Consider the following 18,722-nt stretch of genomic DNA (forward strand, 5'->3'; position numbering starts at 1 on the left):
CTTTTTGTCAACAATGAGAAATTTTAGAAGACAAGTATCTGACATAGGGAAATTTGAATATAGCTTGTTTTCTGAAATCTCCAACAATGAGCAAACATGTTTAAAAAACATATACCTGCATATATATTTATGTGTATGCATACACATATACACATGCATAATGCAGCTCTGGGAGAATACAATCTATTAAGTGAATGTTTCAATGCTGAGAGGCAGTAAGAGCTGCAAACACGTGTGGAGGTTGTGACTTCAGTAGAACAGAATGTAATATTGCTGAATTTCAGATTAGATTGCAGACATTAAATACAAGGTATTTTTCTGAGACAAAGAAGGCAGAGAACTTAACAGCAAAAGAACTCATAGTTAAAATGCACTGTGAAAGAAGAATCATGCAGGTATGTAAGTATGTGGAAAATGGGAAAAAATTGCAATATATGGTTCACAGAAAATTAACAAAGTATGTCTTTGTTCTCTGATTCTACAGGTGCCCACACTTTTGAAGTCTTTTGATGGTGATTTATAATTCTTTCTTTTCTTCTGATGCTTTATTTAGCAGCCTGCCCTGTAGATGTGTAGCAGGATCAAATGACCATCTAGAAACACATTATGCTAACAGAATGCAAAAACTTCCATGGCTATAAAGGGATGAATTAAAATAGATATCAGCATCACACACTGATCCCAAGTTAAAAAAATAGTCATGGCCACTGCTGTTGAATTGTTTGTGTATAGGCATAAATCTGGCCACAGAGAAGAGCCAATCAGTAAAATTTATAGGTGCTGTACACTGATCTGCTTCTGCTACAAATTTATGTGTTAGGCTGAATGTGTGTGTTTCAGGAAAACAAGCAGGAAAGGACAGAATTGATGAAGACAATTTCTCTGCAAACACTAAGGCCCACATATTGGAAATCAAAAGACAGTTAGGAAAGAACTGCAAGTATCCCAAGGTGACCCTGAATGTCAGGGGTTACAAAGGTTCCTATAGCATCTCAGGGACCTATGTGAGAAGGGACTGCAGGGCTCACCTTGGGACAGGGTGAACATGCAGGCCCTAGTATCTGAAAGAGTCTGGGGTACAGCTGCAAACAAGCCACAGCAAGATGCAGCCTTGAAAGGGTGTATGTCAAGACAAGTAGAAGCTTGAATCAGACTTCTAAAGCTCTGGCTGCTGCTGTCTTCCAGACCTGTGCTTGGAAGACTCACTTGTTTGATGCAGGTGCCATACACACATTCCAAGCTCCATACCTTGAGACAGCTCCAGGTTCCTGTTGTTCTGAATGGATCTCTGTAGTCTTGGCAATGTTAAAAACACAAGGTGTCACTGTCACTGATACTAGCTGGTAATACCCACAGAGCAGGCTTAGCACCAGCAAGGTTGCCTGCATCTCCTAACTGTTGTGCATGCACGGGTGGTACCCAGCAGGAAAATGGCTTCCTGAGACGCAAGAACACACTAGGAGGCAATACCGTCTAACACCCAGGACAGCCGGAGTACAGATCCCCGTTTCCCATGTTGCCCTGCAGGGATACCGGCACAGCCTCTGTAAATGCTGTGCTAAAGCCTCAGCCCCCAGTACGCCTGACGACCCGCGGCGCGGCTCGGTGTGGGCTCATCCCACAATAGACCAGAAGTCCTATCAGAAGCCCGGCATCCTACGATCCTCCGGCGCCTTCCCACCACCAAGCGCAGCCCCGGCACGGCAGCGGGCGGAGGCGGTGCTTAAGGCGCGGGGCGTTCCTGGTGTGGCCCCGGCCCCGGGTGCCGCTCCCACGGCGGCCCGGTGCCCCTGGCTTGGCAGCGGCAGAGCCGCTCGGGAAGCGGCTTGGCGCCGGGGACCCGCTGGCCGCCATGGGGACCAACGCGCCGCCGCGCCGGGAGCCGCTCGCTCGCGGTCCCCACGTAAGTCAGAGGTTTCGCTTGCCGCCGGCGGGGGTCCCGAGGCGGGAGGGCCCGGTGGTGCGGGCGAGGGACCTCCTGTGGGCGTGTCCCTCGTGCAGGTGCTGCGGGAGCTGCCCTTTGTCAGCTGCTGTCCCGCAGGCAAGTGAGGGAGCCGGGACGGCGGGCAGCAGCCAGGTGGCCTGCGCCCTCCCCGGCGGGGGCAGCGTTCCGCCGAGCCCGTGCCTACAGGCGGCCCGGGCGAGGGCAGCCCTGTGGGAGAGGGTGAGCCGGCACCCGGCGTGTGGTCGCCCCCGGGATGGAGCTCTCCCCTGCCCCTCGGCGAGGATGTCACGGCAAGTGCCGTCTCCAGGGCCGACGTGGGACCAGCCTCTGTACCTCCGTTTCTCCATCTGGCATATGGGGTTTGCGGCCATGACGGCTAATGTGCTGGGCATTTAGACGTTTGCCGGAGAACAGTGCTAAATGATTGCCCATTTGTACCCATTCTCTCTGGATTCTCTTTTCATTATTCAGTCCATAGGGACTACAGGGAGCTAGTGACCTTCCCAAAGCTAGCACTCTATTCCTTGTCACTTGTCACTGTGATTTACCTGTCTATTATTTGGGAGATGAGAGATTAGGTTTGGACTCACCATGTTGGGATACTACCTGGAGGGTTGTCTCAGCAGGGTTTTAGGATTATTAGGCTCCAGCATGCCAGGTGCTATACAGGCACAGTGGGAAGAAAGGCATGGATCCTCAAAGGATTCACATTCAAGCAGGATATGGACTGGGGCTGGGAGAAGAAACATGAATGCATGCTGGGTAACAAGTGGGATTGAGCTCTATAGGGTAATTTTTTAGGTAGGTTTTCTCACAAGGCATTCAGCTGACAAGTGAACACAACATTGACGGAAAGGCAGAGGAAAGGCATACAGCAAGAAGCAGAAGGACAGCAAGTCCAGAAGGGGAAGGTGGCACTGAAGAGGGCCAAAGAGCCAGCCAAGCCCACTGGGGACAGTCCTGATTCCTTGCCCCTTGTCCAGCACTCCCACTGAAGGAAGTAGTTCTGCTGATGCTGTTGCCCCAGGCTTTTCACTTTGTCAGGTTTTGTGGCTGCCTGTAAACTGGTTTAAGCTACCAGGGGATATGGCTCTACATGCAGGAAGGGTGTGAAAAAGGCATTGGAGGGAGGTGGTATCTGGCAAAATACAAAACAAAAGGTGTGTATCTATTATGCAAATAAGGCCTGTTCCATTTGAATCTGAATGTCTTACCATGTCAGCTGGAAATGCCTTTCTCTGAAGTATTTCTTTACATATCCTCCCTTTCCTCTCGCCTCCCATCCAGCTTTGACTTCAGATTTGGCTCCAGGTCTCCCTGAGATCTGGATGTGTTGAGAAATATTATCACCTTGGATATTCTCCAATGAAGGTATCCAACCAGGACTCAGATTTAGGCTTTAAAGAAAAGGATTTCCAACAAGCACTGAAAATATTTCAGTACATCAGATGCTAAAAAGCAAAAATTTAGGGACAGAAGTGGAGTTTAGCAAGGCTCCCCATTCATATTAAGGAAATCAAGGGCAGTGATGGAAACTATAAAACGTTTGCATGTCCTCCAAGGCTTTAAATTAAAATGTTAGAACACAAACACAAAAACTAAAACTAAAACTTTTTGACTTGGAAGCAGTCTTCTACCAGAAGATTTCTCACCTCTGCTGCATTGCTCCTTTAGCATATCATACTTAACAAGTCTACCTGCAGCCTGGAGAACTTTAGCAAGTAAGAAAGTTGGCAGCCCACACCAGGGAAATAATTAAAGGAGAGGAGATTCCCATCACCACCATGCTACTCAGGGAAAGGGGATTTTTATGGGTAGTGTAAAATTGAGACTAAAGCAGAGTTAAGCATCCCTGTAAGCTTTTCTGTAAACCAGCATGATTTCCTGTGGTAGAAGCCAATCACAGTAGTTTTCCCACCAAATACTTAGCTTTCAAATGGGATCCTTCTTCTTACAATTTCATCGTAAAAAAGATTGAGATGGATTACAGAAGTTTGTTTGAGAAAATACATGCATGAGAGCATGATACACAATGTCAGTATTTCGGAACTGCTTTTCAGAGATACACAAGGTTTCAGAAAGCACAGGAAATGTAAGACGGAGAGCCTCTCACAACATGGAGTCTCACTAGCCAAATAGCAGGGACATTCAGGCTGAGTTTCTAATACTGTCTCAGCAGCCAGACCAGTCAGAAAGTGATCTGTAACCACCTGATTTTGAGTCAACTCCTTCATCCTGGCACATTGAGGGCCTTTGTGAAAACAGACTCCTAGTCTCAGTGGTGTATGGTCTTTCCCCAAGGGACTTGGCATAGGCAACGGACATGTGTGTTGAAGTTAGAACATCTATCAGAAGAGTTGCCCTTCCTGCAAAATCAGGGGGATATTTTAGCAGTTGCTTTTATTTCTTTTTAAATTTGGACCACCTTTCATTAAAACATCCAGTACTAAATCAAAGCCTTAATAAAAGAACATGGATAACAAATCTAGCTGAGAAAATTAAACTATCCAGAAAGTTAAGTCAGAGTAACAGCTGACTCAGATGCTCTTCATGTGACTTTTTCCCAGCTTATTATCAAAAAGAAGGAAGGAAAGAAGTAAATGGTCATTTAACATTTGGAGTTCATTTTTTTGTCTCCTGAATGTCATCCTGAACTCCAAAGCTTTGCTCTTCATCATATACAGGACCCTGGCTTCATGTTTAAGTAAAGCACATTCACAGAAGGTTTGCTGCTTGAAGGCTTTCTATGCACTCTTTAGATACAGTACCTCTTTTAAAATTGTGTGCTTGTTTTTACTTTTCTTTGACTTTTGTTTCTTGACTGGAAAAACAAAACTGTTTCTGGAGATTACTGGTAATGAAAATAAGGTCTGTAGATACTCCAAACAAAAAACAAGGACATTTTATTCTTGACCCAGAATTAAACCCAAAGATGTACCTTTGTGTAATGCCTGATACAGAAAACACTGTGCTATTGACTGGCATTTGAGCCTTCCATCTCTGCAAGCTTCTTAAAATGAAAAATCTGAAATTGTTTCAGGAAATTATAATAGCCATATAATAGTTTAGAATTTAAGATTACTCTAGAGATCACATGATTGAAGAAGACATTTGAATAACTCAGCTAATGATATCATCTCATGTGTTACAAGCTTCCAAGGCAGGAGGCTTTAACCTTTACTTTGTGAACAGCTACAGCTACACTTATTTGCCCATTTTATATTCTCAGCCTCTGAAATTTTCCCCATCTGTCTTTGAAAGTGTAAACTGACTATATGCTTTGTATTGTAACCATCTTTACAATCACATCTTCTTTTTTACATTTTTTGTATTAGTGCAGTTAATAGTCAATGTCCACAACCTACACACAAACCAAATTATTTTAATATGGAAAAAAGATGCAAATACATGTTTACTAATATACTTTAGTCCTGATATTAGATCTATGCTTAACAGATTTTCTTGTAATTATGTAGTATCATTAGTACACCTTAAAATTAGAAATTACCACTGAAGACAATATTTTAAATATTTGTCAGCCAACAGTCACATTGAAAACACAGTTGCATGCAAGTAGGATACCACAGAGCCTCAGAAGGGATAAGAAAGATGTAAACAAAGTTGGACAAGAAGAGCAAACAGGAACCTCTAGACCTGTTCACAACACAGGAGATATTTATTAATAGAGACATGAGGCCAGAGTTTGTATTCCCCCTTCATGGCAGCCATTTAACTTCTTTTTCAACACTGTATGTCAATTTTAAGTGGAAAAATTAAGCAGCCTTATCACTAGATGATAATTTCTGGTGCCTCCCTCCCTTTTCTCCCAGCTTCTGGCCTGTTGGACTTCCTGCTCCAAGACAGCACAGCTCTTGCACCTTTGTTAGAGCTCACAGGCCCCCACAAACCCATGTGCACAGCTGCTCCTGTCTGGACAGATAACATAATCCACCCTTAGTTTCTTTGCACCCACTGAAAGGAAGGTTGGAGTGAGGACAGAGGGCTGCATGGTGTAGAGCAAAACACAAGATTAGAACCACAGTACTACTGGAATATGGTAATTTTGGTATATTCTATCTTTAATATTGTGATAAGACAGTAGGAATGAAGCAGAAACAATGTAGGTTTAGCTTCCACTGAAATCTGGGTAGAGAATTAAGCTCAGTCTTGCAAACTTGTCTGTTTAAACAAATATAAACAACTTGTTCTTGTGATGAAAGCCCAAAGTGACCAGAACTGAGAAAGCTTAACAGAACTTCCTTTCTGGTCTGTCACACATGAGAGCCATTTGCATCCAGATAACTTGGCTATTCTGCATGGTTTCCTCAACCAAGTACGCATAACTAACTCTCCAACCTGTAGTAGAAGTGGAAACTGAGATATGGAATTTGGCAGACTTACTCACTGTTCTTACTTGGTGATGACAGCTTCCAATCAAGTTGATTCCTCACTGGCTTTTGTCCAAATATTATGAGTATGTGCAGTGCCTCTATTCATTCCTGTCTGAACATATCCCAAATTGTTTTAAGTAAACCATGTTGTCTACTGATCTGGGGGTTTAGATGCACAGCACAGGCATCAGCATTGTAAGAGGAAGAATTCCACCTCAAGAATCACCCCAGCCTAGGCTGCCATCATTGTTCATGACCAACTGGTTTGAAGTTAACTTGGGTATGTTGAACTATCATATTCCCCAGCGGATGTTCAATGTGTGTCAACAATCAGCAATAATAATTGTATTTATTCCAGCAGGACTGAACAGTAGCGAAGATTCAGAAGAAACAGAAAAACCATAACCTTTAGAACTTTTAATTCAAGAAAACAAACCCTTTTGAAGGATTAAGCAGGTCACACAAGCAGAGTGAATTACATGATGACAGCAAAAATTAGTCAGTTCCACTATTTTATTTTTAGAGAGATGGAATGGGAAATAAAAGTGCTTTTTTTTCAGCTGAAATTAAGATAAAGGCTCAAGGTTAGAGATTGAACAAATTGAAAAAAAGAATCCTACTGAGGTTGCCAGCACTCTTTCAGTGCTTTGCATGGGTTTCACCCCTCCCCCCCAGGCAAGGAATCCCATAGAATGGAGGTTGCTTTTCATACTTTACCTCTTTTTCATTCTGTAACTCTAGTTACTGGAAACATGACTCAAATTTGATAGGATATAGGCAAATGCAATTATATTGTAATGCACCAGACATCAGCATATGCCGTCTTTCCAATAAGAAAAAACAGGCTGTTAATCTGTTATAGAACATTCACAGATCTAAAAAAAATCCTGTGACACGTTTTAGCTAATTCCTAGTTATTTCAATGAGATTCACAACTCTGCTTGTTACCTGGGGTTTTGATGCACCTGATTTTAACATAGAATCATAGAAACATTTAGGTTGGAAAAGACCCTTAAGATCATCAAGTCCAAGTTAACCTAACACTACCAAGTCCACCACTAAATCATGTCTGTAAGCGTCATGTCTACACATCTTTTAAATACCTCCAGGGACAGTGACTCAGCCACTTCCCTGGGCAGCCTGTTCCAATGTTTGATAACCCTTTTGGTGAAGAAATTTTTCCTAATATCCAATCTAAACCTCTGCTGGTGCAACCTGAGGCCTTTTCCTCTCTTTCCTATCACTTGTTACTTGGGAAAAAAGACTGACACTCACCTCACTACAACTTCCTTTCAGGTAGTATAGGGACCGATAAGGTGTCCCCTTTTCCCCAGACTAATCAACCCCAGTTCACCCCAGTCATTCCTTGTAAGACTGCTCCCTTCACCAGCTTTGTTGCCCTTCTTTGAACACATATCCTCCCTGAGACAGGGAACAAATTTTCGCATAGTTTTGGATTTCCTTTCCCTTGGCCAGGAATTCTGTGCCTAATGATCTAATTTACATGCGGGTCCTCTTTTTGTGTTAAGACACTGAACAAAGATGTGAGAGATCTATGTTGTGGTGAGGGGAGAATAAAACCCCAAATTTCCCTTTGCATAGCATGTACATCATTGCCTTATCCTCCATGTCTTCCCTGTCTCCGAAACATCAGCTAAAAGCTGCAAGCCCATGATGTAATACTGGCCTAGCTAACAGACTGCTGTGGTTGCATACAGTTACCATTAACTGCACAGCTCACCTGGTAGTTTTAACTGGGAAGAACAAACAGGAAAATGCAGGAAGGTAGTAACTTGTTATGCTTTCTCTGCTGTGTGCGTATGTTTATATTCTCCTTATATCATGTGGTATGTGTTACTGGGTCTTTTCCTATAAGGGATATTCATAATGGAGTGTATTCACAGCAGCTGAGCACTGCTGTGCCAGAATCTTCAAAAGTTATTAGTCTGGCTGTGTCAGAAGAACCTGCTCTTCTGAAAGCACTATGACCCTTACCTTTAAAATTCAAGTTGCTTTCAAGTGGTTTAGGCTAGACAGTACAGAATTGACATGGACAATGTTCTAGTTGCTTTTGAAAATCTTAGCCAAAGGTTTCCTTACAGTCAGCAGCTGGTTTTGACTTAAATAAAATGGATGTAAATTAAGAGTTGAGGAACGAAGCAATGAAACCATCTCATTTAGATATTGATTTAAAAAGACATACTCTGCCTTCAGGAGGGAAGAAGTAACATGGTCCATAGCCGCAGTGCAGATCACAGTGCTACTGACGGTTCACACCATCCATCTCCTGGACATAGTTATACACTGACAAATCCCTTGTCAGACCATAGTTTAGCACCTTTCACCTCTTTTGGGGTGGGTTTCCAAAAAGTCTGATCTTTGAGCCCGCTGCAAACCAAAACAGATGATCTTGGTCCTTCTGTTCAAATCTTAAGCAGCATGACCTCTTTAGAATGAAGTAAGCTCATATCTCCAGCATTTTCCAACACTTTGTGTATTAAAGTCAGTTTAGTCTCTGCACAGCTGTTACCATTTCTGCATAGCTTTTTGGTGAGGATAGGGCAAATTAATTAATGTGAACACTGAGACCCTACTCCTGTAATGAGCCCTGGAACTGCCTCAGGGCTTGGCAAGGACAGGAGGCCATCTTCACAGTGTTGTTGGAGATTTTGAGCAGCAAAGACTAAGGCTGACTGGAGCAGGAAGATCATGAGTTGAGGCTTCTCCTCCCATCTTATATTTCTGGAGAGCATTTGTCTATCTGCTGGAAAGACTTGGGACCAGATTCACTCTGTAACACAAGATAAATTTAATCCTATTTATGTAATACATGAGGTCTGTGTGGGAGAAATAACCAAAAGGAACATAAACCTTCCCCCTTCTTCTGCAGCTTGTGCTGCAAGATGCTTAAATGCCATTAGAACACTTCTGGAAAAAACACATCAAGAGATGCAGTGATGCTATTGTAAGAATAATTAACTCTCAGTGAAGTTGCTTCTAGTTGCATAAGTACTACTGTATTTCAGAATTTCTAAATATATACACACTTTCATACACTCATGCTCAAGCATGCTCTTCCTCAGCATGTTGTTTGAGTGAAACCAGCTGTAGATAGATTGGTGAGCTTACTGTAACCCAAAAGCATTTACACTGAGACAATTCAAACTTACTTATAATGACATTTCCAGAACGCATATAGGTTTTTAAGCAATGTGCAATATGCATAAAGAAATCTAGTGATGCAGAGGACAATGAAAACAACTTAAGTGGGACAAGAATTTAACCTAAGGTGCTGTCCAGTTGCTATTACTACCTCTGGTTAGCATTTCAAATTAAGATCCCTGGTGATCTGAGAAGTGGGTGTGCTGCAATATTCTCAAAACACTGCAGCTTTAAAGAGCTATGACTCACTGGACCACAGCTGTCTGAGGACTTTCTGAACATCAGCAAATGATGTTCTCTCTTCAGAAACGGTCAACACAGTTTTAAATTCCCAAGGGCAAGTCTAAAAGTTTCTTTACTTCACATTTTAAATTATATTGCCATAATTCTTACTTAAGATCTCTTTTTTAGTTGACAACTTCAGTATTTGTTACTCAAAGCCTTTCTAAACAAATATTCCTAACTGCTAGAAAGCCAACTTTTTCTCCCTAGTAAAGGACAGGAATGTAACCATTCCAATTCCTTGCATCTATTTTCTTTTAGGTATGTAAGACACAGGAGTCACTATTAAGGCTAATTTTCCTGAGAAGTAAAGGGTGAAAGCAGAAGGGATTTGAGACACTTCAGATATTATATGGATGAACAATGATAGAATTTGGTCTGAAAAACTGTCACAGTACAGGTACCAAACAGCAGATTGTGGCATTGGCTTGATGGCCCTATCACACTAGACTGTTAGGTTCCAGCCACACAAGCATGAAATCTATCAGAGGAAGAAAAATGGGTGAATTCTCATTTTACTAGCATTGTGTGCCACCAGCTACCAAAATATTTTATTTATGTGCTTCCATAGCAAATATAGTGGGTATAGATTGCTGTTGTTATCCATGGTGCCTAGGCTACTGAACTTGAATCCAGGACACAGTAATCTAAGAGACCATTTTGACCCCAAAACACATTCAGTGTGTGAAAACAAGACGCATCTCTTACAATCCACTGAAACACACAGATGATCAGTAATACCCGACAACTGGTTTAACTGCTTTCTTGATTGTGTCACACACCAATGAAGGAAAAAGGATTTAAGGAAATGGAGGCATTCTTGGCGGAATTAACACCAAAAGAATTCTACAGCGCACTGCGAAACAGGCAAGTGCTCTAACCGTAGAGGGCTATAGCTCCTTACAGACTGTGAGATCAGGCAACCTCCACATTCTTCCATGCATTGCTGTGGGTTGTGCGTGCTTGCTTTGCACCTCCTACAAGCAACATCACAGTTCACAGTTTTCAGACAGCTCTCATTTTAAAAGCTCTTCACAATAGTAATCCCCACTGAAACTGCAAAATCAGTCAGCAGTTTTAACCTGATTCCTCTGATGTGTATCACATCAGGTTATTCCACATATAAACCGACTGTAAGAGGCTGTCCTAAGACAAGGATACGGTTCCTCATTATAAAAGCAAAACAGCACATGATCCTACAAACACCACCATGGGCAGCCCCGTGCTCAACCCCTCGTCAGGGCGACACACAGCTCGACGCTGCTCACGGCTCCTGCCCCGTCACTCTGCAATGCCAGCCGCTGGAGAAAGTGTGCGATGCCAAGCCAAGAGGGAATACCACGGCCCCTCGCTGCAGGGCGCCTGGTGGTGGTGGAACTGCGGCAGATCGCGGCCCGGTAAAGGCTCACTCCTCAGCACGGCCAGTCCGCCCCTCCCCTCGGCCTCCGCGGCGGCGGGCTGGGCGGGACCGCCCTGCTGAAGGCGGGGCTTTCGCGCCGGCCCAGGCTGTGATGCACTCGGCTCCAGCGCCGCCGTTGCGGACTCAGTGCGGATAAAGGTGACGGCAAAACGGGGCTGCGCCGGCCTGGCCTAGCCCGGCCTACGCGAGGTGTCTGGGCGCCTAGAGGAATCGGGGCCGCTGAGACCGTGCTGCCAGGCGCGGAGGGACGCGCGGCATCCGCTGAAGGGCCCGGGGTTACGGGGGGGTTGGCGGGAGCTCTGCAGAGCCGCCTGTGGCCGCGCCCCGGCACTGGGGCGTCATAGGGCAGGAAGAACTGCGCCAGCTGGGCGTGGGCTGTGGTCGCGCTCTGCGGCTGTCGTAGGGCTGGGGGTGGGTGCGCATGCGCCTGGGGGGAGCTGCTGCGAGGTATGTGCTGGGCCCAGCGGGTGGGGTGGGGTGTATGGACACGTGTGCGGCGGGGTATGAAGCGGATGGGCTTGCGGCGGGGGTACGGGCACGGGTCTCTTGCTGAGTTCCGCGGGAGTGGCCTGGCAAAGGCATGTGTGCACATATATGTTTTGGGGAGATGCAAGGTACTGTAATGCCTGCAGATGGAAAGGTGTGTGTGTCTTTTCTGTGGGAATAAAGAGAACTGGCCATAGTGTGTACACATGGGCACATTGGTGTGAATGGAAGGGTTGTCCACAGAAAGGCACGTGTGCACTTCTTCATATTGGAGGTGTGTCGAGGGACTGTCCTTGCACACATGGATTTATCAGGCCTAAAGAGGAAATGACCCTGCACACAGATACGTGCGCACATCTAAGTTGTGTGGCAGGGGTGCATGATAGTGTATATTGGGGATGTACATCAGGAATGGCACTTTAATGATGTGGAATAAAGGAGGTACAGAAGGGCAGATCCAGCACTTTGATAATAAATGTATCTATATTGTTACCGGAAAGTGGTAATTAATTCACTCTCTAAGACTCAATTTTGGAGTTTTAGAAAGCAGGTATTCTTTATTACAGCACCAGACACACAGGGGATAGCTCCTCCTAATGTGTGTGTGTGAGAATTAAATCAACAAGCATTTATACTACTTTAATCATACATATTCATTGCAGTTTTATCATATTCATAACTTTTGGGGGAACTCATTTAGCATATGTTCATGTCTCTTGCGCATGTCAGTTGTAGTCTTCAGGTAGTTTTCGGGGGTCTTCAGATGAAGGCTCATAGTCTTCTTCACCGTGTTCCCCAGTTGACCCTTACTTCTGCCCAAACTCAGTACTATAGTCACATACATCTTGTCCTTCAAGTCTGGCCTGGTCTGGTTTGTTGCTAATTTACAGCTTTATGTTTCTTTGCACCTGCCACTACAAGGCCAAACCATCTCCAGTAAGATTATTTATGAGTTCCTTATCCTACAGTTATTCCAACTGTTCCTCATAAGATCAGTATTTGTTCTGCAGCACAACTGTTAAATGATTAAAACATCTTAAATTGATCTTAATAATTCTATTCCATAAATATGTATTTTCTAATAATTTTAGTTTGCGGCTATCAGTATACTTGAGAGGTGTAGAGAGGGATGATCCCACATACACACAAAGAAGGAGGTAGCAATGAAGTTGATCCAATTTGTGGGGGGAAATGGTGGGAAAGGTTTCTCACCTCAGTACGGGGTAATATGTGCACAGAATGAGACTAGAAACAAATACTCAAGATGATAGAATGCTTTTTTTCCAACTTGCACAGATGTGTTCAAGGGAGTGTTAAAGGATTTGATTTTGTATATGGCCACCTGCATAGGGCTGCAGGAGCAGGCCCCAGCTGTGTGTGCATACAGGCAATATGGAAGAAATGGCCACATGGGTAAAGAAGGGTGGCATGAATACACATACTAGTACATGGTGTGGGAAGAGTTTTGGGCAGAATAACCTATGTGTATCCCACACAGCAAAACAAGTGGGAACATCAAATGACTCCACGAGCATACAGGCATGTGTAGAGATTCCAGGCTCTTTGATTTTGAAAATCACTGCCTCAGAAATGTGAATGCGGAATATACAGCTGGTATCATTTGTTGGTGAAATGCTGATAAAAGGGTGTCTCATGCACTTGTGACTGCTAACAGAAATAGTAGCTACTTTGTCGATGTAAAAAGTGGCCCAGAATTTCCCAGTCTTAAAAAGTCCTTGAACCTCTAATAGTCTAAAATCCTCAAGATGGGATATGGAAGAGCAGTAGACCAAAACAAGTAGAGATTCATTATTTCAAGTAGTCCTTCATAGAGCACTGTTTTATTTCTTCTTTCTGCTAAAAATTACTAGTCCCAGCAAGGTGGAAGAGGTAGACCTTGGAACAGGAAGAACCTGGACTGGAGAAGGCTGTGTAGATCAAACTCAGTATATCATCAAACACCTACAAACTAAGAGGCAACTGTTGGTGATTAATTATTTAAAACAATTTCAGTGAACAGTTCTGAAAAGAGATGGTTAGCCTGCAAAACCTGTTAATAAATTCTCAAATCATAGTGGTAACAAAATTATGTAGCTAGGACATTACATCTCAGCTTGAAGGAATATATTGTTAATGGTTGAAGCGACTTTGCCATTATTTGTTGACAGTGAATTCTATCTGAAAAAACAGAATTATTTTTGCATTTACAGGCTCAGAATAGGTCAGAGTCAAGATAGAATTATGTCTTTTTTTTTTAGACTGCAATGTAGCAATACATCACATGTTTCTTTAGAAGTCATCATCCAACTTAACATGAAAAACAATAAACTGGTTTAATCAGTGGTAAATTTCCCCATGTAGTTAACACATACTGGATTGTTATCACTGCTTTTGCTAGGGTAAATATTTTGGTTGTTCAGAAAAACAAAACTGACAGCAATAGAAGAACTGTGTCTGCACTAAGGCCTGTGTGTGGCTTACTTTTAATTTTTTGTAACTATTTGTTACAGAGGTTTAAGGCAGTACTAAAAATAATTCTGCTTTGGGGCTTACTGAAACCTAACATTACCAGAAGTGGAAATGCACAAATAGCATGAATTGCTTTTGATTCTGGCCAGTTCATATGCCTTTGAAGTATCTCCACATCTACCTCTGAAATTATTTCAAGAGACCATTATTGCAGTCCATAGGAACTGTAATTAAATGTGATCTGTGTGGCCAGAAAGATGTGTGATGTCGCGATTCAATTCTAGTAGAACTAGTTATGGTGAACCATGATATTTTATTTTTTTTTACAACTTACAGACTTAGTATTTTAGGAGGTGGTATTTTCTGGATTTTAATTGAAAGATTCTAGAATTTTAGACACTACTTGAAGATCAAAGAGGACAGAAAACTATTCTTCTTAAAAGCTTACTCTTTATAAAATAAAAGATAACTACTCTGTGATAGGGGAACTGATGGTTCTAGCTCAGGCACTTAACTTTGCGTAAGCTGACTGGTAAGCTCACTTTGTCATTTCCTTATTCTGTGCCCTTTTACTTTGGCTTCTCAATTTATATAGTATAGAATAAGCATGCATCAGTGGCTGACTTGAAGAGTCTTGTGAGAGGTTTGCTTCTAATTATACTAAGATTATTTATGCAGTTTCAAAGACAAGCATATAGGGATGTCAGAAGTGGCCTTCACATATTGAACATGATTTTATTTCAATTAGTGGCTGTTTTTATGTATGCAATGACAGGATATCCTGGTCAGAACCATCTCTGAGGAGAAGTTTCAGAAATGAGAAAGCAGTGGTTCTGTTATATCTGAGTCTAGCTGATGTGGTTTAAGGTTTCCCTTGGTGATATAGGCTAACATGCTGTCTGACCTACATTTATACAGCATCTAAAATCCTGCAAAGTAGTCTACATTTTCAACATGAGGTACTGAATTTCTTATATATGTTTAAAATATTTCAAACCTATTGGCAAAAAGAAAGACAAGATTAAATTAAAACAGCCATCATATACACACGCATAACTACAGATGTTTTCAGCATGAGGAAATAATTTGCCTGAATGATTACCATCTGACCCTTTGAAAGTATAAAACAGTAACTAACATACTACTTTTCAAGTAAGGTTCAAATGTAAATTCAAATGAAGGGACCCAATATAAACCAAACAATATGTATTACTTTATGGCTGAATCCACAGAACTCAGCTTAATTTGTCACAGTAATCAAATGCTGAAATTCCAGGTTGTATGTATTTTACCAGAGTTGGTTGGTGTAGTCGTAGCTGCTTTGCCTGAATAAAGGAGAAGTGCTGTTTCCTATGGACTTAATCATGGCAGCTGTCTGCTTTTCATCAATTCAGTTTTATTCTGAAAGGTAGTATAAAATGTGCTTTCAGGAATCATGGTTGCTGGAGTTAAACTAGAAAAAACATCACTGCCACTCACAGTTTTGCAGAGCCATAATGGATTGCAAGTGGACACTAGAAATATCCCTTACCTTTGGCAACTTGGGATATATTCCTGATCACCCTGATGTTACTATTACACCAAAATATTGTTTCATTATGTATGATAAAACCTAAACTAATCTGTGTTAAAAATAGGGAAATCTTTGAAAAGTTGCTGAATTTTGTAAGTTTTGTATGAGTGGGATGTCACAACAGACTTTCTTTTAAAAATTTTCTGAAAAAAAAAAGAAATGTAATATAAAAGGAGCATGAAATTGTATGTCAGTATTGTCATGCTTGGATAGCAGCTGCTCAGAAGGAACTTCCCTAGCTGTCAAAAACTGTAGAGATTGAACTGCTCTGAGTCAGATGAGCAATGCTTGTGCATGGAAAAAGTTTACTTGTCATTAAACTGGAATAAAAATCTGACATAACATTAGATTTCATACCAAAAGGATGGTACTTACATAAAATGAAGTTATTTTTGGAAGGAGAACAACAAAAAACTTACAGCTGGTCTGATAACCTCTGCTACCAATTTAGTAATTTCTGTTTGTGGGGAGAGAAAATTTGGGTTATTTTGGGGGAGTTACTGCTGTATCCCTTTTTAGTAGGCTTTTTTTTTCTCTAAAATGTTTTTTCTAATTGCTAAATGGAACACAGTATCTAGGCAAAATGGTAAACAGAATAGCTAAGCATTAAAAATTATTACATAGTTTAATAAGCTACTAAATAAGCTGTAAAATTTGATTAGAGAAGGTGTTACGGTAACTGTTGATGTTGCTTGTGAGAATACTGAGTTTGTGGCATTTCAGTTGTTGGAAACCCTTTTTTTTTTTTAATAGCCTTCAAATTCCCTGATGATAATCATCATCCTTACTTGTCTACTTGTCTCCAAAAGTTGTCTTATGTAATCAAATATTGTATTATTTAATATCTTGATGTACTTTGGCCTGCAAAACAGTATAGAAGAGTTTAGAAGTCAATGTTTAACTCACTTCACCTCACCAAATTGTATTTAACAGATATGTAAACTGACTCAGGCAAAAACTTTCTCTTTTTGTTCACAGTGTCTGTCAGTGGATGTATCTTTTAGCAGTTTGCTCCATTCTGTGGTTTTGGAATATGAGACTTTTTTTTAATTTCATTTACTAAGGTATCAGTAATTTTTCAGAAGTATCCATCTGAATAGGAAAAAGTCAGTTTACTGTTTAATTACAGTTGAATTTCTATATAAACAATATTTAAGTATTATGAATTTATATATATTATTTATAGAAATAGAGGTATTAAAATTACCTGAGTTTTAACTCAAATAAATAAATTTTTAAAAATAAATCTGTCCTTTTCTAAAATCCTCTAATGATAGATACTATAAGGTACCAGTTGTCTGTTACCAATGGATGAGTTAGTATGTGTGCATAATTCTGGGCTGCACTTCTGTATGCCTTTAATAAAGTAGACTATTTATTTGCTATAAAGATTATTATTAATGCTGGTTTTTTTTTTCTTTCCCCCTATTATTTCAGGAAGTATATTTCAAGAATATTTCAAAACAGAAACAAAAGGAAATCATGGAGAAGAATGGAAACAACCACAAACTTCGTGTTTGTGTTGCTACTTGCAACCGTGCTGATTATTCGAAATTAGCTCCTATTATGTTTGGTATAAAGGCAGAACCACAGTTCTTTGAGCTTGATGTCGTAGTGCTTGGTTCCCACCTTATTGATGATTATGGGTGAGGTGAATTTTTGTCTCTCTGCCAATCTGTTTCTGGGGTGTTAGTGATAACATCATGAATGTTAGGTAACAAAATCCTTGTCATCATGAATATACACAACAAAATTTTAAATTTATTTTTTCATATTTTATTTCATATTCAGCTCTGAGATTGCATATGTCAGGGTTTTTTTCAGCGAATCTTGGAATTTTAGAAAGTTTTGTGTAAAAGCTGTAATTGAGATCTTCAACAGAATCAGTACATGGAGTGAGAAACACAGTTCAGATTGCCTTAAGAATCTGGTGATTGTTGAATGAAAATGTGTTACAGCTTTTTAATTTTCACAGAGAAAAGATAATCTTCAGTCATTTGATGTTGCAGCTCTTCTGCTTTGCCTAGTTATTGGAGAAAGTACTTATATATTCCGTATCCCAGGGGAATACTGTTAGTTCATACCTCCAGGATTTTGGAGGAAGGTAGTCTCTGACAAAGTTAATAACTGAGAGGTATATTAGGTATGGTTTGGCAGGAGAGATTAAGGTCCTCTCCATAACACCCCATAAGTAAGCAGTCAGATCACCTGCCTGAGAGGATGGAATGTCTTCATCCAAATCCCTTCCTTTGAAAGGACTTTCCACATTCCAGGTGAATATTCTGCTGTTTGTTGGGAAAAAGGCAGAAGGAACTGCTTGCATATTCTTGCTGGGGTTGTGGTGGTTGGTTGGTTGGTTTTGCTCAGGCTGCATTTACCAGATTGGGCACAGTAAATGAAATAGATAGGAAAACACTTTGCAAGTCAAAATCAGACTTTAGCATAAGGCTTGCAGCATATAAGCATTGTTGAACTTTTAGAAATATGCATATCTTCAAGTAAAGACACTCTGGACTTTACAGTGAGAAATTTTGTCACTTTATAAGTTGGGGGGTGAGCAAATTATATTAATTCAAACTATTAAGGCAGGAAGTTCCACTGCTTTCTATTGTCAGTATAGTGCTGGTTCCTTGCTTTATACTGGATGTTATTTCCATCTAATAGCAGGGCAAGGTGAACTCAACACAAAACTAACCTGATTTAAAAAAGCAAACAGAAAAACCCCAATCAAACTTATTGCCAGGTTTGTATGTTGGAATACTTCCTGTTTAATTGGAGAAATAAGGTAATCGCATTTTATTTGCTGAAGAGGAGAAACACAGCCCTGATTCTTCTATAGTCCTGAACCCCTTGCTCTCTGCAAGACTTGTGCAAAGTAATATGAAATACTACTTTTCCAATTCCAAGGTGTTTCACACCCACCTCTCTGATGTAAATTATTTGTAAAGCATGAAGCAGTAAAGGCTTTGATCTGACAAATGTTGCTGTTAGCTG

The 18,722-nt window shown here is 41.2% G+C and overlaps 1 protein-coding gene across 4 annotated transcripts in view; it reads left to right on the top strand.

Annotated features, from left to right (window-relative positions):
• The first annotated feature begins 1,689 nt into the window (after nucleotides 1-1,689).
• Nucleotides 1,690-18,722, top strand: part of GNE (glucosamine (UDP-N-acetyl)-2-epimerase/N-acetylmannosamine kinase) — a 35,891-nt gene continuing 18,858 nt past the window's right edge. For 2 of the 4 annotated variants that reach the window (XM_032988461.2, XM_042788048.1), the window contains exons 1-2: nucleotides 1,690-1,903; nucleotides 17,166-17,374. In XM_032988461.2, the coding sequence (XP_032844352.2) occupies nucleotides 1,853-1,903; nucleotides 17,166-17,374 (260 nt within the window). In that variant the 5' untranslated portion in view covers nucleotides 1,690-1,852. Of the gene's footprint in view, nucleotides 1,904-11,268; nucleotides 11,339-11,624; nucleotides 11,648-17,165; nucleotides 17,375-18,722 lie in introns of those variants that run through there. The other 2 variants (XM_032988458.2, XM_032988459.2) reach the window with 2 other exon arrangements.

This window comes from Tyto alba, unplaced genomic scaffold (genome assembly GCF_018691265.1).
Source record: "Tyto alba isolate M040663 unplaced genomic scaffold, T.alba_DEE_v4.0 Super-Scaffold_13, whole genome shotgun sequence".
Classification (NCBI taxonomy): domain Eukaryota; kingdom Metazoa; phylum Chordata; class Aves; order Strigiformes; family Tytonidae; genus Tyto; species Tyto alba.